The sequence below is a fragment of the Stigmatopora nigra genome, unplaced genomic scaffold, assembly GCF_051989575.1.
Source record: "Stigmatopora nigra isolate UIUO_SnigA unplaced genomic scaffold, RoL_Snig_1.1 HiC_scaffold_25, whole genome shotgun sequence".
NCBI classification, from domain to species: Eukaryota; Metazoa; Chordata; class Actinopteri; order Syngnathiformes; family Syngnathidae; genus Stigmatopora; species Stigmatopora nigra.
The window spans coordinates 3,208,882-3,232,470 of record NW_027551604.1 but is presented as its reverse complement, the minus strand read 5'-3'; the positions used below and the strand labels follow the sequence as shown (position 1 = coordinate 3,232,470).

The 23,589-nt window shown below is 39.0% G+C and overlaps 1 protein-coding gene across 9 annotated transcripts; it reads left to right on the top strand.

The window, feature by feature from the left end:
- Positions 1-315: 315 nt before the first annotated feature.
- ap3b2 (adaptor related protein complex 3 subunit beta 2) lies at positions 316-23,556 on the top strand. Of its 9 annotated transcripts, XM_077711208.1 has the most exons (29): positions 316-615; positions 5,514-5,589; positions 6,573-6,647; positions 6,827-6,922; positions 7,737-7,897; positions 7,966-8,032; positions 8,109-8,291; positions 8,369-8,404; positions 9,486-9,692; positions 10,484-10,581; positions 10,667-10,721; positions 10,799-10,870; positions 11,499-11,561; positions 11,633-11,765; positions 11,841-12,127; positions 12,201-12,387; positions 13,128-13,258; positions 15,982-16,029; positions 17,897-18,011; positions 18,079-18,235; positions 18,315-18,483; positions 19,168-19,246; positions 19,344-19,453; positions 19,557-19,785; positions 20,667-20,751; positions 20,833-20,930; positions 21,099-21,119; positions 22,079-22,217; positions 23,120-23,556. In XM_077711208.1, exons 1-29 carry the CDS (start codon positions 503-505, stop codon positions 23,322-23,324), a joined length of 3,495 nt encoding a protein of 1,164 aa, XP_077567334.1. In that variant the 5' UTR covers positions 316-502; the 3' UTR covers positions 23,325-23,556. The 9 variants fall into 9 exon arrangements, with proteins under 9 accessions (XP_077567334.1, XP_077567336.1, XP_077567337.1 ...); XM_077711205.1 differs by lacking the exons at positions 316-615; positions 8,369-8,404 and adding an exon at positions 3,547-3,643 and having other exon boundaries at positions 23,174-23,556; XM_077711210.1 differs by lacking the exons at positions 8,369-8,404; positions 21,099-21,119.
- The last annotated feature ends 33 nt before the right edge of the window (positions 23,557-23,589 follow it).

Below are 23,589 nucleotides of genomic sequence, written 5' to 3'. Positions count from 1 at the left end.
TGCAGGTATCAATAAATACATAATGAACCGTAAAATCATTTGGATAAGTGCATATTATTAAACTATTACAGCATGTGTTTCATAATGTTTATAATTTCGAGTTAAAATGATAAATATACGTAAATATTTATTTAATTTATAATTCTATTTTATTATTTTTAATATAAAAACACTCACCTACAGAACTGAGTCCGTAGTCAAGTTTTATAATGAATTTTTATCAAAATGGGTCGGCCTCAAATTTGAAAAATGACCGGCTTTTGATCTGTCAAATCCTCACGCTAGTACACTTCCGGGTTTCTCATCACACGCCCCTGTCACGTGATGTGTGCATCCCCAACCCCCTTTTCCTCGTCGTCTCCGGTTCCAACCATTATCCCCCTCCTCCCAGGGATTAAACGGTGCCTGTGCGCCAGTAAACGCTGCAAAACAGCATCTCCACCTGCCCACAAAATCTCGGTCGCCTCGGGGGGGAGGAAGAAGACACTAAAACACCACCACAATGTCCGCTAGCACGGCCTTCAACGAGGAGAAAGGGGGCTCCTCCAGCGTCGGGGAGCCCGAATATGGTCACGACCCGGCCAGCGGCGGTATTTTCTCCACGGACTACAAAAGGTAAACATACTCAATTTTCATATTTTCAGTCGTTAAATGCTCCATTTCCATTACATTTTGGATGTGGAACGGCGTATTGGTGTGCGGTGGTCGTGATTTGGTTCGCTGTGTGCTAGTATGTGACCTTCTGCGTGTTTAAAGGTAAAAGGTTAAAATATATTAGCTTGAATTGGTTTAAAATGTGGGTTTATGTGGTAAATATGTGATTTGATACGTGATAAAAGTCCGGTTAAAAAGGGGGAGCCAGCAGGCCTCGGCTCCATTTTATTCAGCACCAACTCTTTTGGACAGCGCCACCCTTTTCTATTGGCTCATGTACAGGATGCTTTAGCAGGATTGGTCATTGATTTCCATCAGTATATACCAGGGATGGTCTACTCCTTTCTTTCCATATCTCCTTCCACTAACACACCTGAATCCAATAATCAATATCGGTGTCAATTTTCTGCACAGCTGGTTGATGAGTTGATGATTTGATTTGATTCAGGTGTGGAAAATAAACTGGATTGAGGCTCTCTAGGATGAGGGTGGCCACCACTGGTGTTTACAGATAAACTACAAATTGCCATTTCTCCCAATATTTTAACTTCAGAAATCATAGAAGGTACTTAGTTTACAACCTAAAATTGTCTCATTAATTAGCATTATAACTGATTGTAAATCAGCAATTTAGGCTCAGTTCCACTCAAAATACTTGGTTATAAGACAAAAATATTTTTAATAAAATTATAGTGGTTGTTGAGCATTTGTTTTTGACTGTGGTTGAAAAGTGAAAGTTGGAGTTCTGCAATTCATTTTTAGCAATTGTCAGTTGTTGGCTATTAGTTTTGCTGCATTTTGAGTTTTTGCAGAAATTTGAACTTTTTGACAAAACATTGAATAAACATTCTCTGCTTTATAGTTTCAAAGTTGGTATTATGATACAATTATATAGCTCAAATTATATTTTCTAATTGCCAAATGTTAGGTTCAATGTCTGCGTTTATGAATTTTTCACATTTTTTTACAATGTTTAAGTACATACTTTTTTTCAAATTTAAATTTAAAGACTCAGAAACAAATCTCTACACTTTCATTTGTTAGAAAAAGGACAAGAATCGGGTATTTCTTTTAAAGTATTATTTTGTACATTAATATATTAAATCTGTAATATTTTGTTGTCAATAAATGTCTGTTAAGAAATCCATAAATAGGATACTGCAATCCATATTTGTATTTATACCACTGAAACAAAGTGAAAATATCCAACAACCGTGAAAAAAAATCACAACAAAAATAGCCTCAAACTGATGAATGATTAAAGTGCAACATGCCTTTATTTCCAGTAGAGGGAGTTCCTTTTCAAGGCTATGAATTCTTTGCCTACCTTTTATTTTCCTTCCCAGTGGAGACTGTTGTATTTGACACTTGTGTGCTATATTTGCAAGTCATATGCTGCTTGAACAATCCATCAAATAACTAGGACACGGTATGTTTCGTATCACAGTACCCAAGTCAATGTAGGATCTGCAGTATTTGGATTAAGATTACCGTATTTTTTTGCATATTAGCCACATTTAAATTGCCTTAAAACCGTTGAATTTGACAATTTCTCTCATATAAGCCGCCCACTCATTCACAATGTTCACCTCCATATTCATGGTTTTAGTACAATTGTTATTTTGAAGGGAAAATGTTAAGAAAAAATATTATTTCTGAGATTCTAATGAATGCCGGATTGTATATTCCTAAAATGTGCTGTCTGTATGTAGATAAATTAAAAAAGGAAGTCATGTGAGCAGTACAACCAGGAATTATGTCCATAGCGGCACCCTAAGCTAGCAATGGCAGGCACAAATTCGTTTTTTTCATGTTTTATGCAAGATATGTTTTTTTTTCTTTCTTGAATATCATTCATATATGTCAAAATTAATTTTATTGAGCATTTTATCTATTTATCTTTTCTCTATTTTTAGATAAATGACCTTATCGGCCACATTGTCAAGTCTAATTTGTGGGCATGTAAGCCCCACCCTCAATTCAGTCCTCATTTTTTGATTGACATACGGCTTATATGCGAGAAAATACCAAAAATTAATGTATTTTGCTAACAGTCTTTTTGCTGGATCATTCTAGCTTAGCCATTAGCTATAAGCTAACTGACATTCTGACATACCTTATGACGTTGTGAGCTAATGTGGACTGATTTTTGGCAGGACTCATTTTTCTCCTTTCTGGTTGGGGGGGGGGGGGGTGAGAACGCTGAGTCATGTTAGATGACGAAAACACCACATTTTTAGAAAATAAGCTAACATGCGTCATAGAAATGAGGATTGAAGATGAAGAATAATGTTGAGGAGAGCGGTGATGATGTGGAATTCAAAGATGCATTTGTGCGCAATGAGTGAGCGACTGCAACGGCGAACACGTGAATAACGGGGAGGGGTCGCCCCGGAGTCCACGCCCATCCGCGATAAGCATCCTTCTCTCAGAGCGGCGGACGGCGGCTGCAAAAAAGGAAAAGATTCCCCCTCGGCCGTCGGCGTCGGATTACCCCGTTGCCACGGAGACGTCTCTTTCCGACGCAGGGAGCGCCGCCTTTACCGCGACGGCTCGCCGCGTCGCGCCCGTCTGAGATGCTCCCACCAGAGTGAGGATCAGTACTTTTGACGCCCTAGCCGATTAGAGGCGGATATCGGAGAAACTTTAAGGAGGAGACGAAGATGACGGCCATGCAGAAGCTGCTGCAGCTGCCCGTTAACGCCGTCAATATGGTGAAGACGGTGCAGAGTCAAGTGCAGGGCCACGAGGAGGACAAGAGCCCCGTGTTGACCCCCGACGGCGGGCAGCAGACTTGGTATAACGCCCTCAGGCCAGATGAGCTGCGCCACCTTAGAGGAGGAGGAACCGGGAGAGGGGGGACCGGTGGAGGTGGAACCGGTGGAGGGGGAACCGGCGCAGGGGATGGAGGGAGAGACCAGGAGGAGCGGGCGCCGTTGGAGGAAGGCAGTGGCGGAGCTAATGGGAGTTCCCTGAGTCAACCTTTGCGGTAGGATTTCCACCCCGATTCTGAATGCTATTTTCGACAGCTCCCATTGACTGCAATAGGGACACCATTCATTTCAATTGATTCTTCTAAAATCGCTGTCGCGGCCGGATGTTTGGTCGCCGGATGTTTGGTCGCCGGACGTTTGGCCGCCAGACGTTTGGTCGCCGGTCTTTTGGTCTTTTTTGGTCGCCGGGCCAAATGGTGATAGATAGTTTACTGTAGCTCTCAAAATTATATTTATATTTATTATGCTTAATATCTAAGTACTGTTTAATATCTAAGTACTGTTTAACATCTAAGTACTGTTTCATATCTAAGTACTGTTTCATATCTAAGTACTGTTTCATATCTAAGTACTGTTTCATATCTAAGTACTGTTTCATATCTAAGTACTGTTTCACATCTAAGTACTGTTTCATATCTAAGTACATTTGACCGGCGACCAAAAAAGGTTGACTTGTGACACAGTTTGTCTGTGAAACTGTTATTTTGCTTATGAAGCGAGGACGAACTAGTGGCTCTTGAGCCACATGTGGCTCCTGGTTTAAAAGAATGTGGCTTTTTTGGCCTTGTTTAATGTTTCTTTTAGTTTTATTCTCTCTTAAAACACATTCAAATACATCAGGGCTCATTAAAAACAGATAATACATTAAGAATAATTTGTTATGGTGAAGAATATGGTTTTAATTATGACTCTGACTCTGATTGCAAAGCTACATTTAACTCAACCAGCAGAAGTTTGCCTAAGCAGGCGAATTGAAAGTAATGGCATGGTTCTAATTATCTATTGGATGTTTTTTTTTAAGTAAGCAGAAACCCAGGGTGCTGCGATTGGTTGAATTATTTAGTGTTGTTTGTAGATCCAAAATGAAAGAAGCAGGATATGGTGTCCAATTATTAGGACGCTAACCCGAGCTCAGTGTCATTTTCCATCAGCTTCTTTCCGACAGTGAGATTGACTCACATTACCAAATTGGATTTGAACCCAGAACCCCCGAGCTGTGAGCCCGACACGCTAACCACTCAATCCACCGCGGCACCATACAACAAATTCATATTTTTCCCAAAATAAAAGCGGCGCCATCTTTGTTTGAGTCATAAACTGATGATTGTTAATTAGTAAGAAGCGTTATATAAATGACCTTAAGTTGTTTAAGCAGTTATAATGCTTCCATTTTCTGGCAGCGGACTCTTAAAATGGCAAATTATTTTACTCCACATCTGGTTGCCATGGAAACTGCTTCCTGGCGAGCGGTTAAATAGGCCTTGTACCATATTATTTGATACCATTTTGTATGTATTTAACACATTTTATTGAATTTGTGGACAGATCACGGAACATAATCTTATGCACATTTTAATATAAACTATTTGGAGATATCTAAATTGTAATGTAATGTTTTTTTTTTTGCTACAAATTTGCTTTATAGTCCAAAAATAACACTACTTGTTTTCCTCGGACAAAAAAAACTATAAAAAACTGGAACATTACACAAGAAGTCTGCATATCATGTTACATTTCTCTTACGCTCTCCCCTCACTTAGCCACGCCCCCTAGAGGCCAGGGTGAATCCCTTAACCCCTTAAACTCCTCCCCCAGAGAGCCCTAGACATTTTTTTTGCCATAAAATGACATTAAAAATGTTCCAAAGCCCACTATTTGTCCAATTCGTTTAAAATGTTAGGGTATTGGTGTCAAACCCTGGTTGGCGGGCTACATTAATGCCCTCTAAACCTCAAGTGGGGCCTGACCAGTTTATTTCTGGCCCACAAAGTTAACACCATTCCATTAAATAATGAAATATGTTTTTTTTCGTTCTATTTTGAAGAATTCTAACGTCCATTCCTACTTTATTTTCTTCTTTTTCAGACACGACGACTTGAAGGAGATGCTGGACAGCAACAAAGACTCGCTGAAGCTAGAAGCCATGAAACGCATCGTCGCCGTGAGTCATCTTCATCTCTGCGGGATTTCAAGGCGTACTTTTTAATGGCCGACACGCACGGAAGACTTTACCACGTTAAATGTCCCGGAACTTTTAAGGGACTCACGAAAGAGCAGAAACCGCCATGCCATAAAACACAGACGGTTTTTAAATATTCATAACGCCACCATCCCCACGGGAGCTACTTTGCTAAGCTTTAGCATGAAGTGATATACCATATTTTTTTCTCATATAAGTCCTCCATGTGTATAATTGAAATTGAATTTATTGCCAAATATACTATCATATTTCCTCGCAAAAAACTGCATCCACACCCTGAAAATTGCCTTAAAATGGTTGAATCTTACAATTTCTCGCATATAAGCCGCCTCCCCACCCTTAAAATTGCCTTAAAATCCTTTAATCTTACAATTTCTTGCATATAAGCCGCCTCCACACCCTTAAAATTGCCTTAAAATTCATTAATCTTACAATGTCTCGCATATAAGCCGCCTCCAATCCCTTAAAATTGCCTTAAAATGGTTGAATTTTACAATTTCTCGCATATAAGCCGCTTCCGCTCCCTTAAAATTGCCTTAAAATTGTTAAATCTTACAATTTCTCGCATATAAGCCGTCTCCCACCCTTAAAATTGCCTTAAAATCCATTAATCTTACAATTTCTCGCATATAAGCCACCTCCACACCCCCTGAAATCGCCTTAAAATCGTTAAATCTTACAATTTCTTGCATATAAGGAATTCATTCATCCACTAATGGTTGTTTTCTTACTGCAAAACAGAAAATAACCAACAAATAATAAATGTTAATTTGCCGAATCTATTGGTGACAAAGAGTACAGCAACGCTGCAAAGTACCCTTGATTCAGTCATCGTTATTTTTTTAGTTACAAACACGGCTTATATGCCAGAAAATACGCCATTCCTGCTTTTATCCAAAATCCCTGGATGTGAAACCCGTTTTATATTTCCCTTTTACCCGCAGATGATCGCTCGAGGGAAAAACGCATCCGACCTCTTCCCTGCCGTGGTGAAAAATGTGGCGTGTAAAAACATTGAGGTAAGCACCCCCTCCCCCTTGTCTTTAGCGCTTATCATATTTGGACAGCCTCCTTTGGTTTTGGGGTTTATCTCACCTGAAGGGAAAATATAGCATTTTTCTCAGCTTGGTGTTCCTATCTTTCTCACTTTGCAAGTGAAATAATTGCTTTTTTTCTTTGTCTCTTTCCACACCGGCAGGTAAAGAAGCTGGTGTATGTTTATTTGGTGCGTTATGCCGAAGAGCAGCAAGACCTGGCGTTGCTCTCCATTTCCACCTTCCAGCGAGGCTTGAAGGTATGCATTGTCAAAAGAAATATTGAATGACCTCCATATTGGTACAGTATGCACTGTATATGCTCTATATTGTATGTACTGTATACTGCAAAACAATACTAAAACCAATTAATACTTATTTATAAGATAGCTTTGAAAGTATTGGACAGAAAGCACAAAACACACCATTATTGTCAAATATTTCAAAATCACAAACGCCTGAACTGGAAAAATACTGTTAAATATGCAGATTAGATTAGTTTAGATATAGATTAGTTTACGTTAGGTTAGATTAGATTAGATTAGTTTAGATTAATATAGTTAATCCTGTGGGAAACTTCACTGTCACTGTAGCAAGATGGTGAGAATACAGACACAGGAAAATACATTTTAGACATATACATAGTATATATAAATACTATATAGTATATAAATGCATGAAAAAAGGTTTGTTTTTTCGTGCAACACGCTTATCTATTATTATTAATTATTATGTATATATACTATTTATTTATACTATTTATCCATGGGGGCCGGCTCTAGAGGTGACTGTGTAGTTCCCTTCAAAAAGAGTCCAAAAAGACTACAATTAGCATATGTGAACTTCCGTTTCTGACCTCATTCATACAATAATTAACCAAAATCCATAAATAAAGCTGACATATTGAGAAAAAAAGTATTTTAGTTGCACATTATAGTGCAGAAATACAGTATGTATTGTTTTCTGAAATTTCATTGCATTTAATAGTTAATCTAAGGTTTTTTCAAACCCCAATTTAGTATATTATATCTTTTTCAACTTGACTTTGTGTATGTACCGTCCTTCCTTCCTCAGGATCCCAACCAACTCATCCGAGCTAGCGCCCTGCGCGTCCTCTCTAGCATCCGTGTCACCATCATCGTTCCCATCATGATGTTAGCCATCAAGGAAGCCGCTTCGGACATGTCTCCTTACGTCCGCAAAACAGCCGCCCACGCCATCCCTAAACTCTACAGGTATGTTACCTTTTGAAAGGCCTCATTTTTGAACAAAAAATTCACAAATTATTTGTGTGTGTCCTCAGTCTGGATCCAGAACAGAAGGACCAATTGATTGAAGTCATTGAGAAACTCCTTGCGGACAAAACCACTGTAAGTTGAGTCAAATTAAGCTAAAAAATGGCTTTCATAAATTTCAAAAACATCATGTAAAATGAATATTTCACAGCTGGTGGCGGGCAGCGTGGTCATGGCCTTCGAGGAAGTGTGTCCAGAACGGATCGACTTAATCCACAAGAATTACAGGAAGCTTTGCAATCTTCTAATCGATGTGGAAGAGTGGGGTCAAGTGGTTATCATCAACATGCTAACACGCTACGCTAGGACGCAGTTCCTTAACCCCAACGTCAACGTGAGTGCCATTAAATCATGTTCTTTTCTGGGAAATGGAGTTTTAGCCATTTTTATAATGCGTATTCTTTTAAACAGCGTTGCAATACAGCCAAAAATCCAGATATTTGCAAGGTATGTGAGTAGAATAGAGATTAGATCCGCCCCTGTATTTGCTAGCTACAGAATTTCCACGTCTAGATGCGAAATTAGTGCATTTGAATTGAATTGAATGCTTTTATTGTCATTATAAAAGTATAATGAGATTTTAAGCTTTCACCACAATGTCCACAAATAACAACAATAACCAATACATAATAAATAAATAAGTAGTCAACATGATAAGTAGTCACAACATAAGTAAGGAATTGCACAAATAACAACAACAAACTAATAGATAAGTAATCAATAAAACAAGCTATGCTTAGCTAACAGAAAGTGGTGCTAACAACAACATTGATTTATCTATTCTGACATCCTCCAATCCGTTTATCCTCATAATGTTCGCGGGGGTGCTGGAGCTCACCTCAGCTAACACATTAAGGCCGTAGCCGGACATTTGGTCGCCGGACGTTTGGTCACCGGACGTTTGGTCACCGGACGTTTGGTCACCGGACGTTTGGTCACCGGACGTTTGGTCACCGGACGTTTGGTCACCGGACGTTTGGTCACCGGACGTTTGGTCACCGGACGTTTGGTCACCTGATGTTTGGTCACCTGGACGTTTGGTCGCCTGGAAGTTTGGTCTCCCGGATGTTTGGTCGCCGGATGTTTGGTCTCCTGGACGTATGGTCGCCTGGACGTTTGGTCGCCTGGACGTTTGGTCGCCTGGACATTTTGTTTTTTGAGTACTGTTGATTGAATTGGCGCATTCTGAAGAGAAACATTGGTATTATTTAACATTTTGTTATCATTTAAATGAGTGGGGTGATAACAATTTGTGGTCATGAGGTCAAAGTGGTCAGAAAAGGAATTTTAGGTTAATTTGGCCATGGACGAGCCTAATTCACTCAAATTTTAAAGGTAAGTGATATAACGATGGAGAAATATGGTCACAAAGGGCAGAAATATGACCATGCTTTAAATTTGACTGCTTAGGCTTTAATTTGCATTTAAATTTCAATTGTAAAAAGCTCCTGGCTGCAACCACTTAAATTTCAATTGTAAAAAGCTCCTGGCTGCAACCACCTTTCCTCATTTTCCCCTTTCTTCCAAGGAATCCCTGCTGGAAGAGGGCGGAGCCGGCGACAAGACCTTCTACGGCTCGGACGGTAACGATGACGACGACGACGAAGATGAGGAAGAAAAGGAGAAGAAGGCCGAAGCCGCCGCCCTGGCCAAGCGGAAGCCGTACGTGATGGATCCCGACCACCGGCTGCTGCTGAGGAACACCAAGCCGCTCCTTCAGAGCCGCAACGCAGCTGTCAGTAAATCCTCCTCGCCATCCATTTGCATCATAACTCAAGCGGTCGCCGGGAACGTCATTAGACGACGTGATTCAATCTTTTTGGCCTCTGGAGACTTCGGCTCAGTTCAGCTTTTCTTGTTAACGAGTGCCCTTGAGCATCTTCACGCACATCTTTAAAAGGAAATGTGGCAATTAGTTGAATTTTGCAGACACAAACCGACACATGTCAATGTAGGCCAGTGAAAATCTTTCTTTTAACATCTCTAAGATGATTATACATAGAAATATAGTGTCCCTTATATTCTGACTAATCTTTTTGGTACTCATAATGTTTGTGTATCAATATAGGCCACACCTACTAAATTCATTCATTCATTTTCTGGACCGCTTATTATAAAATGAAATACAAAAAAAAGTTGTATAGACGTCTACGAATACATTTAAATTCAAAGTGGACAGATGAAAAGACCAACTTGATCAAATATCTTGTTAAAAGTGCAGTTAAAAACATTAACATAAAATTATTTTAAAAAATTCGAATTCCATCGAAAGTAATATAGAATATTTAATTTAAGTTCAAACTAGATATTTTTATTTACTGGCACTGAATTTGACAAGTTTAGGAATTATTCAAGTAATACCCGATTTTACCACTAGAGGCTGCTAATTACACCCTCATAGAATCATGACCATTCTTTTTTTCAGGCTGCAAATGTCTCAAACATATTTTTGTAATCCTCCAGGCTCCTGGTTGAACTTTTCACATATTTTTGACGTACTATATCTCCATGATCCATATTTTTTAGGTAGTCATGGCCGTGGCTCAACTATACTTCCACCTGGCCCCCAAAGCCGAGGTCGGGGTCATCGCTAAGGCTCTTGTACGACTTCTACGCAGTCACAGGTGAGCGTTTACGCATTGGAAATCAAGCAGACCTTTTTTTGTTTTGTTTTCATCCCTATTAAACGAACTTTGGATTTCATTGCAGTGAAGTCCAGTATGTTGTTCTTCAAAATGTGGCCACTATGACCATAAAGAGAAGGGTGAGTTATTCTCAGATGTTTCATATTTGTCTATAAACGAATGCAAAACTCTAAATTTAACCATCTTGTTTCTGCAGGGGATGTTTGAACCATACCTGAAAAGTTTCTACATCCGCTCTACAGATCCGACTCAGATAAAGATCCTTAAGGTTTGTTTTTAGATATACAGTGTTCCCTCGCCATTTCACTTTTGAATCGCGGATGTTCTCTATTAATCAGTAATTATAGTAATAATAACTACTAGCTTACTAAACATTGACCTATAGGCCCACAAAAATGTACAGTACCAGTAGAAAAATGTATAAAGTATACAGTGTCTAAAATATGTAAATACGAGACTACAATACAGTCATTAAAAAGTACTAGGTTGCTAAATGTTGACTTTTCGACCCAAAATATGTACTACAGTACTGTTAGGATATGTTAGTAAGTGTACAGTACGTCTAAAATGTGTAAATATGAACCTACAATACAGTCATTAAAAAGTACTAGCTTGCTAAATGTTGCCTTGTAGACCCAAAAATGTACTACAGTACTGCTAGGATATGTTAGAAAGTGTAATGTACAGTGTATTATGTCTAAAATTAAATAATAGCCCACAAAATATTTACTGATAGGCCCCCAAAAAAATTACGTTACGGGTATTCATGGTACGAATTAACCGCGGAAATCGAGGGAATACTGTTTTTTTTCCTAATGTAAAAAATTTGATTACTAGATACTTTTTAGTCAATGTACAAAGCGCTAATTGATGTAAATTTTCCTATTTTTTTACAGCTTGAGGTGCTGACCAACCTAGCCAATGAGACAAACATCTCCACTATTCTCAGAGAGTTTCAGGTACAGGTTTTTTAAGATAGACATAGAAAACTAGAAGATAAACAACTTGTTTTTCTCCCGACTCTGGGTAGACTTACATCAAAAGCATGGACAAAGACTTTGTAGCTGCCACCATCCAAGCGATTGGTCGCTGTGCCACTAATATCGGAGAAGTGAGGGATACGTGTCTGAATGGATTGGTTCAGTTGCTGTCCAACAGAGACGGTGAGTTTTTTTTAAAAGTCTGACAAACACATTGTTTTTCTCGGAAACAAAATGAGATTTTTGGATTGGTCGCAGAGTTGGTGGTGGCTGAATCGGTGGTGGTCATCAAAAAGCTCCTCCAGATGCAACCTGAGAAGCACAGTGACATAATCAAACACATGGCTAAGCTAACCGACAACATCCAAGTGCCCATGGCGCGAGCTAGCATCCTGTGGCTAATCGGCGAATATTGCGAGCACGTACCCAAAATCGCCCCGGATGTCCTCAGAAAGATGGCCAAGTCATTTACCAACGAAGAAGACATTGTCAAGTTGCAGATTCTGAACTTGGCGGCTAAGCTGTACCTCACCAACTCCAAACAAGTAAAATTGAGGCTAATTTGCATGTTTTAATGGAATAAAATGGCGTCCTCATCTCATTTTTGTTTTCCGACAGACCAAACTTTTGACGCAGTATGTCCTCAACTTGGCCAAGTATGACCAGAATTATGACATCCGTGATAGGGCGCGTTTCATTCGCCAGCTCATCGTTCCTACCGAGAAAAGTGGCGCCCTCAGCAAATACGCCAAGAAGCTTTTCTTGGCCCTCAAACCGGCGCCCGTTTTGGAGTCTCCATTTAAAGGTACAGAAGCCATTTGTTGTGATGTCATAACCAGAATTACCCAGCATGTTTAGCTTTCTAAGTGTTGCGCAATCAAGGACATGTTGAACAAATGACTAAACAGGGTATTGGCGCATTTATGATTAGCATGCTAGCTCTTCGTCTTTTGTCAATGAATACTTTTGCATACCTGTCAATTTATAACTTTTTGATCATTTTAAAGTGTGTACAGCGTATGACTTTTGTACGGGAGTTTTTTAAGTACATTTTTTTGTAAAACCGATCTGGTTTTAGCCATTTCGGCTCTAATCCGGATCATCTCGGTCACTGGTAGCAGACAAAAACGTCATGGTGGAATGCTAATGCTAATGCACACACACACATTCCTCTTTCACCCGTTTGCCTTTTCACAATATAAATATAGCGTGTCAGCAAGCAATGTACCCAGACAGTCAAAATATCAGCATCATACAGCGCCATCTACAGTATATTGAATTTAATCCATTATGATTGGACACTATGTCCACTTTGTAAATTTCTTTTAAGTGCACCCTAAAAAAGTACGTTTTGGTAAAAAATTATCTCTTCTCCGCCATTTTGGCTCTAATCCGCATGTTTCCACTATATAAATATACCGCGTCAGCAAGCAATTTACCCAGACAGTCAAAATGTCAAACTGTCTGAGACTTTCATCTACAAGACTAAGATTTGAACTACCAAAAACAAACCCCTCATTGAGTTTCTCCCATATTTTTTTTTAGATCGAGACCACTTCCAACTGGGCTCGCTATCCCACCTGCTGAACGCCAAAGCCGGCGGCTACCAGGAGTTACCCGACTGGCCGGAAGCCGCCCCAGATCCCTCCGTGCGCAACGTGGAGGTGAAAGAGTCTGTGCGTGCAGTGGCATTCAGTAACATACCCAATCAAACCCAATCGAGAGGCGGGGGGCGAATGTGGCTCCTGCTTTGTAGCGAACAAGCTAACAATGCTAGCAGTGATCATCCATTCACTTGCTTAGTCATTTCAACCTTGATTGAAATTCATGACTCCATTCAGGACCTCATTCGCACCCCCTCTTGTTGTTTTGTCACCCATGTTTGAGCCAATAGCACGTGAGCTTCTTAGATAGCTGTCAACCTCAGCCAATTGGATTGGATAACTTTGTTCATCCTGTATTCGGGAAATTTTGTTGTCACAGTAGCAAGAGGGCGAGAATACAGACACAGAAAAATATGTTTTAGACATAAATAGATAGGTAAGAAGTAAGTTAATAAATAAATACATGAATTAATACATAAATAAGTAAGCGTGTTGCTGAATATATATATATATATATATATATATATATATATATATATATATATATATATATATATATATATATATATATATATATATATATATATATATATATATATATATATATATATATATATATATATATATATATATATATATATATATATATATATATATAGATATATATATATACATTTACATATATAAATACACATAGATACACATAGATGTACATGCATGCAAACGGTAGGTCTTAATTTATTGCCCTAATTAACAATCGCAATTCCCCTTATTAGGCGATAAATAACGTACAAATGCAACGTGACACATATTTACATATTATTTATATTTACTCACATAGGGCACACTTAAAACTCTAAAGAAATTTCCAAAGTGGACAGGGCGCCCAATCATAATGGATTAAAGTCAAGATACTGTAGATGGCGCTGTATAATTCTGATATTTTGACTGTCTGGGTACATTGCTTGCTGACACGTTATATGTATATTGTGAAAAGGCGGAAGGGTGAAAGAGGAATGAGTGTGTGCATTAGCAATTAGCATTAGCATTCGACGATGACGTTTTTGTCTGCTACCAGTGACCGAGACAATCCGGATTAGAGCCGAAATGGCTAAAACCTGATCGGTTTTACATAACAAACATACTTAAAAATATTCTGTACCAAATACGACATACACAATTTGATATGATCAAAAATGGGAAAAAACATAAGTTGACAGGTATGTAGGTACTGTTTTTTTCAAGCTAACGTTGGAAAATGCTAGCTTGTTGCTATAACTTAACTTAAATCAGTGCTATTGGTTCCTCATAATGGATGAAGTGTTTACAAATCAAAACTTGAGCACCTCTATTTTTGATCAAAATCAAGATGAATGCGTAAAAGCTTGATTTTGAATTCAAGGATGGTGAGCAAGTTTTGGTTCATGTTTTCATGTTGTTTGTTTTTTAACTAATAATTCCATGATTATGTACCATTTTGACCAGCACATCCCTCACAGTCCAAATGGCTTGAACATCGATCAAATTTAGTGGCGGTTAATGAGTTAAAAAGGGGAGATTAAAATATATAAAGATAATAAAACTTGACAAATTACAACATAGTTTTTACAACAAAACAAGGTGGAGGAAATTCTTATTATTTTTAATGGAAAAAAAACATGAGCAAAAATCCAAATTGTCAGGTTATCTTTTTTAACAAGTCAGTGATTACGAAAAAGGGGGAGGAGCCTTTTCTAATCCAATCTTTCACCCCATTCTTAGACTGAGGATGTGATAAACACCAGCGAGGGGAGAATTGGTCTGCTTGGAGACTGGCGAGAGGTTGGCTTTTGGTTTGGGAGTGCGTTTGCTTTTGCTATCCTATCCCTTCTACACTTTATTTTGGAAAATTCAGTTTACCTCAATGAACATCAAAGAAGAGACAATTTATAGTATATTTATTTTCCGTATCGCTTATCCTTATTAGGTTCTGTTCAATGTTCCCTCTAATTTTTTGTTGGTCTGGGCAGAAAGACAAGCTCCCTGAGCACCAGTGTGAGTGACATCATCATTGCGCGCCATGGGCACACCAGTATAAGCATCTGCCATAAGCAATGTCAATGTTTCCTCTAATTTTTCATGTAAAACATGCTGTAAAACACGAAAAACATAAGAGTGGACAGAGCTACTGCCATTGGCTGCCGCGTAAACGGCGCCACCTTGGGGAAAGGGGTAAAAAAAAGGAGAAAAAAGTTTGGATTTTATTTACTGCGCGCAATATGATTGCTGCTGCGCAGAGAAGACGAGAGTAGTGCGCCGCTTAGAGGGAACATTGAGTAGGACCAAATTTTTTTTCTCCCCCAAAAATCCATGTTGAATCTAAAAACACGATTAAAAAGTCGACTGTTGACCATTATAATATAATAATAATATTAATAATATTTCCTCCTCCTTCTCTGATTGGTTTCTGCATGCATTTTTTTGACGTGCTTTCTCATTTTTGGATTATTACCTGTCTTTTCCCAACAATCTCATCATGAATGAGCGCCATCTTGAAAACGACTCATCCAAAACGCCATTTTGAAACCATCATTTCCATTTTTTGGGGGTCTTCCGCTCCACTTTCGATCGTCTTCCATCGTCCAATGGAGTCATTGGAGAACATTTTTTTTCTACAGCCACAAACCTTCCTGTGCTTTTTTTGTCTCCTGATGTTTTCTTATTTTATCTTAATTTTCTTCTCTCAAATCTCCATCCCCCATCTTTCTTTTCTCCCCCCACCTCCATCACCCCCCCCCCCCCCCCCACCCTCCCAGTCTTGCCAGGTATTTTCGCTGCTTGAGCGAGTCACAACGTTGACCAGCGTGAGTCAGTTTAGCGCCCTCTTGAAGCAGCTTCCGATATTATGCGCCCCGCCCCCACCCCGCTCCTCGCTGTTCTGTGCTTGTAGTTGCCCCCTTTAAATACACAACAAAGCCACGCCCCTAGCCCCGCCCCTTCTTTCCTAAGTGTCTGCCATTATGTCAGTGTTTCCCAACCTTTTTTTAACAAGTCTCAAGGCACATTACTATCTAAAAAATCCTCAAATTTAAAACTATGTTGCCTATTTTAACATTATAAAGTATTTTCATCAAAATTTAAATAATCCCCAACAAATTATTCCAACATTTATTTATTTCAGCCTTTTTTTTTCCTTTCTAGTCATCAAAAATCTTTTTATTTAAAACTGTGTCACTTTTATTAACGTTATAAAGTCGTTCTAATCAAAGTTTTATTAACAGGAATTAAATAATCCCCAACAAATTATTCCAAAATGTATTTTTTTCAGACTGATCTAGTCATCAAAAATCTTCTAATTAAAAATTATGTCACTTTTATTAACATTATAAAGTCATTGTAATCAAAGTTTTATTAACAATAATTAAATAATCCCCAACAAATAATTGCAAAATCAATTTTTTTCACCAATCTAATGTCATCAAAAATCTTCTAATTTAAAACTATATCACTTTTATTAACGAAGATATAAAATGAGATTAAATCTTGTAATATTATGACATTTTATTCCCAATATTATCTAACATTATGAGAAAATCCATGTTGTGCCCACACAGATTTGACATTGACAAATGTTGTTTTACTTTTACTATTTACTTGACATAAAAATAGGCAAGAAAAACCCTTTTAATCTCATAATATTCTGGTTTGAATCTTGTTATAGTACAATTCCTATTTTAATTTGAATCTGGCACACTGGTTGGGAAACACTGCATTAGAGAAGTGATTCTTTTAAAGAGGCTCTCTTGGGGGAGGAGCTTGTGTGTGTTCGTCTGATCGTTAGTGGCGGGCGGATCCATCTGAAACCAATTAGTCTTAATAATATTAATCCTTGTGTGAGATGGAAAATGGAGATGCTGACAATTAGACTAGGATAACATCTTTTTATTTCTTTAATAGTTGCTAATAAATGCATTATGGCTGCAAACATATGTAAGAGCTTTAAACAAAATTAGGTTATTTGGAAGACTAATAAAAGAACAACTAAAAAGACTACTGGGACAATGAAATTTCCCCAATACGGGATGATTAAAGTTATCTAATCTAATGATTTTAACTATGTTTTCCCTCGAATATCACGGCTTCACAATATCGCAGATATTTTTTATGGGAAATGTATTAATTTTTTTCAAATATATTTTTTTGTAAATTCATAAAAATTTGAAACGGTGAAATTTGCAAGTAGAAGCCACTCCCCTTTCCTCTGTTTGCTACCAGGACTCAGCGCTGAAGTTAAAAAAAAAATGAATATATTTTAAAAAAATAATTATATATATATATATTTTTTCTCATTATTATTTTTTAATTAATTAATTATTTGTTTCAAATGGGGGTGAACTTACTTTGCTGTTTTTTGTTTATCGCGGCCATATCTGGCCTACATTAACCGCGATAATCGAGGGATTACTATATATAAGTGACCTGCGACCAATCCAGGGTTGACCCCGCCTTCGTACCAGAACCAAAAACAACGAGTCCCTCCCGAAGACATCACTTCTCTTAATGGAACTGCTTACTTGCGTTTAAAAAAAAACAACCCATTTTTTTAAAGTTATGAAGTAACTGCCCTGGTGCTTGCATCCATTTTCGACAAACTACTCAGGGTTGACTTTTGCCGTGCTTCTGTTTTTCGTTGTCATTTGGCCCTGACGTTTTTCCCTCGTCGTCCATCAGGTACCCGAATGGACCAAATGCAGCAGCCGGGAGAAGAGGAAGGAGAAAAAAGTGGAGAAGCCTTTCTATTCCGATTCCGAGGGCGAATCCGGACCGACGGAATCCGCCGATAGTGGTACGTACCGTACGTCTTTTCGCCTGAAACGTATTGCGGGCGACCAATGGCGACCATTCTGGTGCAGAGTCGTACTCGTCGGGTGGTTCCGAAAGCGGGAGTGCCGCCGAGAGCGGTTCTGGGTCCGAGAGCGATGAGAGTGATGAGGGTTCCGAGTCTGAGGACCAGGAGGACCGTAAGAACAAGAAGAAAGTGTTTGAGAAGCCGGCGCCAGAAAGTCAAAGGTGAGAGGGACGGACGGACATTTGGTCCTCGGGTCTTTTGGTCCAATTGAAGTTAACGAGCGTGATTTTTTTCGGCTAGTGAGCCGAGCAGCGACGAAGAAGACGAGAAGCGGAGCAGAAAGAACAAGCGGCAAAAGAGCCAATCGGAATCGGACTCGGACGAAGATGATGATGATGACAGCGATTCTGACAGCAGCCCGTCGGATTCGCAAGATTCCGAGTCGGAGGTTGACGTCAAAAAGAAAAAGGTACTGATTTATGAAAATATAGTCAGTTGTACCTCTACTTACCAAATACATTGGTTTCAAGACTAACTTGAAAAAATTTGTAAGTAGAGGTGTACTTTATATGTAATTTCAGTAATTCGTTCCACGGTCCTCACATAACTACCAACTAAACCTGCTCTGGGCAAACTCCGGCTCGCGGGCCACATGCGGCCCATTAGGCTTTCTAATCCGGTCCACTGACGTTGTCCAAATAATGGTTTTTTTCCCCAAGATGGCGCCGTCACGCGGAAGCCAGTGGCAGTAGTTCTGTCCACTCTTTGTTTTTCATGTTTTACAGCCCCTCTATTATTTTTTAAATGACATTTTAATATTTCTTAATACATTCCTTTGTACTTGACTTTGTACTTTATACTTTTATGATGATTGATGAGTATGTTAATACTTTAGTCCTTATTTTCTACTTATGTTTCATATGTACTGTTAACGGATGCACTTTTTTATCTGTATCGTATCTTGTGCTGACCCCGCCCACCTGTCAAATTTTTGAAGTCAATGTGGCCCCGGGCCCAAAAGTTTGCCCACCCCAGAACTAAACCCTTTAAAAAAGAACTCGTTTTATGAGGACCGAAAGCCGTCCACTTTGTAGTACATTTTAGACTTTTACGTGTGCCCTATTTGTGTGAGCCATGTACATTTTTTTTGTAGCTCGTCCAATCGAAAGCTCCATCCAAACCGGCGACAAAAGACAGCAAGAAAGAAATGTCACTGCTGGACCTTGACGACTGTGAGCTTTTTGTTTCATCACTCGATTCATAAAAATAACACAATCCGCAATTCATCTAAATGATTTTTGATTTCCCATCATTTTTTTCCCCTCTCAGTTGAACCCGCCCCTTCACCTCAAGCCACGCCCCTTAACTCCTTCCTCTCCAGCAGCATGGTCGCCGACCTGGAAGGCTTATCTTTGTCTGATAACGTCCTCTCACCCACGGTAAGATCCCGTTTTTTTACGGGTTGTCCGAGCCAAATGAATTTAAACGATGAATACGTTCATTAATATGTGCCGTCCCTTTTATTAAATCAATCAAATTCAGGCTATCTCGCCATCCGGCGCTCAGAAGAGCTTTGAACTCCTGCACCGCATTACCGGCGAAGGCCTGTCGGTGGAGTATTGCTTCAGCCGCCAGACGTTTGGCCCCGATCCCAAAATGGTGGCCGTGCAGGTGCACTTTGCTAACAGCGCCGCCGTAGAGGCTAAGAATTTGCACATGGAGGATGTCAAGCTTCAGTCCGGGATGAGGGTTCAAGAGTTCCAGGAGATTGGTGAGTCTCAAGCACCCTCGTTTTTTTGGGATTGCAGAACATTACCCCAATATCAATGTTGCGCATTATAGTCCAGGGCGGTTTATTTATGAATTTTTACTGGGAAATAGTCTGAATTAGACATATTAGCGCAGGGGTAGGGAACCTGTGGCTGGGGAGCCACATGTGGCTCTTTTGATGAGTGCTTTGCTAACCTGTAAGCTAAAATATGGAAATTGCTGATGACAGAACTGAGATATTACATCTAGAACTGCTTCAATCGTCATTTTTTTGGCAGTAGACTCTTCTGGAATGCATCCTTTCATTGATTAGCAACAGCATAAGAATATTTTTAAAGAATATTATTTATTTTTCACTTTAAGAGTGGTGAAATTACTAAAAAAATATTGAAAAGACACTTGTTTACATGTACATATATGTATTTTGACTTTTAAATTTGTAGTATGGCTCACAAGGAATAACATGTAATATATAAAATATGAATTGTTTGTGGCAAAAAATGTTCCTGACCCCTGTGTTAGCGTGTTGGTCTCACAGTCCTGGGGTCGAGGGTTTGATCCCAGGTGGCTTCTTGAGTTGGATTCATTTATTAAATAAGGGACAGTACATAATGATCATATATCGCGCGGTGGATGAGTGGTTAGCATGTTGGCCTCACAGTGGGAGGCCCTGGGTTCAAATACAGGTCTGTCCTCCGGTGTGGAGTTTACATGTTTTCCTCCATGGGTTTTCTTTGGGTACTCCCACATTCCAAAAACATACATGATAGGCTGATTGGACACTCTAAATCGCCCCTAGCTATGATTGGTTGTTTGTCTCTTTGGGCCCTGTGATTGGCTAGCCACCAATTCAGGGTGTTTTTTTATGCTTCCTGTCTTCAGAGCTGCTTCCTGCGGGTGAGACAGCCACCGCCGTGATGGGAATCGACTTCTGCGACTCGACACAAGCCGCCAACTTCCAGCTTTGGTAAGAATAATACGACCCAATTGTACAATGTATGACGAAATCTAAGCTAAGCTAAGCTAACAAACTGTTTACTTTTTGCAGCACTCACACCCGGAAGTTCTTTGTATCCATCCAACCACCCGTCGGAGAATTAATGAAACCTGTTTTTATGACGGAAAACGAATTTAAAAAAGAGCAAGGTAAGGGATCAAATAACACACAAAGGGGTGGGGCATCATCAGAAAAAAATATCTTGACTTTCTCCATTCCATAATGGCAAAATATGATGAGCACCTTATTAGCATCCGTCCTAAAATATCACAGTAACTAACGTGTTGATAAATATACATTTTTGCTGTCCTCAAAAGAGACGCTTTCGCAGCGTCTAGGTGAGTTGACTTCCGTTTAGCTCCTCCCCCTACTCCCAAAAGACTCCACCCCTATTTGATACCTTGACGCTTCACCCATCCTATTGCATTTATTTTCACCCATTTGGAGTTGTTTTGGAATGCCAGGGTCTCCAAAACTAGCTTTTGTTGTTGTTTTTCTTGGCGGGGACACTCACAAAAATTGAGACTTCTCCGTTATTCGTGGATGGATTTGAATGAAATTCGGGAGGGACACTTTTGGGAAATATATGCAAAGATCCTTGGAATTATTTTTTTGTTTCACCGCTGAATAATTGATTAATTAATTGCCGAATTGCTACTTTGTTATTTCTGGATGGATCACAATGAAATCTGGTCAAGTCTAGATTAGAATTTTCATTTTCAGAGCCTTATTTTATTTATTTTTTGTCCCAGGGTTGATTAATTCCAATAATTATTTGCTTTATTATTGCTTGTAGTGTGCAAATTAGCCAGTAGAGGGCGTAGAACCCCTTATTTTTTGCTGAAAACAATATTTTTAATTTATGAATGCGAGTAAATCCTTTTATTTTAGTTTTTCACTTAATATTTAGCGATTTAATACTAGCAACCATGTTAATAATTAAACAAAAACTGGTTGAAAATTGACTATAGTTGATCTATTTAATGTTGCATTCAATGACACTCGGCTAAAATGACTATCTTACAAATTAGCTGGTGCTGAAAACCAACATTTTTCTGATCTGGGGAGTGAAATAAACATTTTCGGGGTGCTCATCACCTGCCGACTATAAAACGAACGACACTTACCCATCCTTCCTCCCAAAAACTCTCCACACCTGTAGAACTGTACAATTCTATAGACTTTTTGATCACGCCATTACACTCATATTTCCAATTTTTATCATTATTTGGCCTGATGAAAAGGTCTATTTATCCCACATGTTTTGTTCTGAAACTGATTGGTCGCTCGCCAACAGGGCAACTGATGGGCATGAACGAAATCACGGAGAAACTGACGTTGGACGCCATGTGTCGGGACGAGCACGCCATCGTTCAGAGGGTGACGGCGGCCGCTAATCTTAGCAGGGTGCCGTGTGGCTCAGATAAGGAGTGCAGGTAAGCAAAAATGACAGCAAATGTAATGCATGTGAGTCTACTCAGGCTTGCGTGGCTTTTCTCCGGGTACCTTTTGGGCCCGGGGGCCACATTGACTTTAAAAATTTGACAGATGGGCGGGGTCAGCACAAGATACGATACACATAAAAAAGTGCATCCGTTAACAGTACATATGAAACATAAACAGAAAAAAATACTAATTTATTAACATACTCATCACTTATCATTAAAGTAAAAAGTATAAAGTACAAAGTCAAGTCAAAAGGAATGTATTAAGAAATATTAAAATGTCATTTTAAAAAAAGATAGAGATGCTGTAAAACACGAAAAACAAATAAGAATGGACACAGCTACTGCCACTGGCTTCCGCGTCACGGCGCCATCTTGGGGGAAAAAAACAAAACATTATTTGGACAACGTCGGAGGGCCGGATTAAAACGCCTGGCGGGCCATATGTGGCCCGCGGGCCGCAGTTTGCCCATGTCTGGTTTACTCCCACATCCCAAATATGGGCATGCTAAGCTAATTGTATTACAAGCAGAGTTAGTCAATAAGTCCATAAACTTTGTATGAATGTTTATATTGTAACATTGTATTTTTCTTATTTATTTGGATAAGCAGAAGATGATGATTTACAAATGTATTTTTTTAGAGAATGGGAGTTAATCAAAGATGATGAAGTAAGCTATTTTTTGGGGGAGATTTTCCTGACTTTTTTTGTGAGAGATTTTCTATTTTTTTGTAAATTTAAATATGGATTACAATGATTGGTGGGAATTCAGTGAGGTCAAGTTACATTGTCGATTTAATTTAAAACTTGTTGTTTTTATGACAACTTTTTTTTACATCTTTAAATTTCCTTCATTTTCTTGATTCTGCCGACTTTGGCGTTTTGACTTCAGTCCTCCGCTTCCACTTCCTCTTCCCCTTTCTCCACTTCCTGTTCCCACGTACAGGTTCGCCGGGAGAACAGCGAGCGGCGGTAGCCTGGTTTTGGTCAGCGTGACCACCAAAGACGATGGCTCCGCCCACTTGACGCTCAACTGCGACAAGATGCTAATCGGGACCATGTTGGTCAAAGATGTCCTGCTAGCTCTCACTCAGTAGCCTTTTTATTTATTTAATATTATTTCCCCAAAAAAACATTCCCTGTATTCTAAGTAAGTCAAAAAATTCAGTGAAAATTGTGCTTTTTTTAACCTAATTTTGGCTCATGAATCCCAACCCAATTAGTCATAAAAAATATTTATTTAGAAAAAAAATCACATTCCACAACCTGACTTTTATGCTGTTTTTTCTCTGTTGGTGAATGTAAAATATATTTTACCAAAACAGGTAATTATGTTTTTTTTAATAATTATGATGCTTGCTG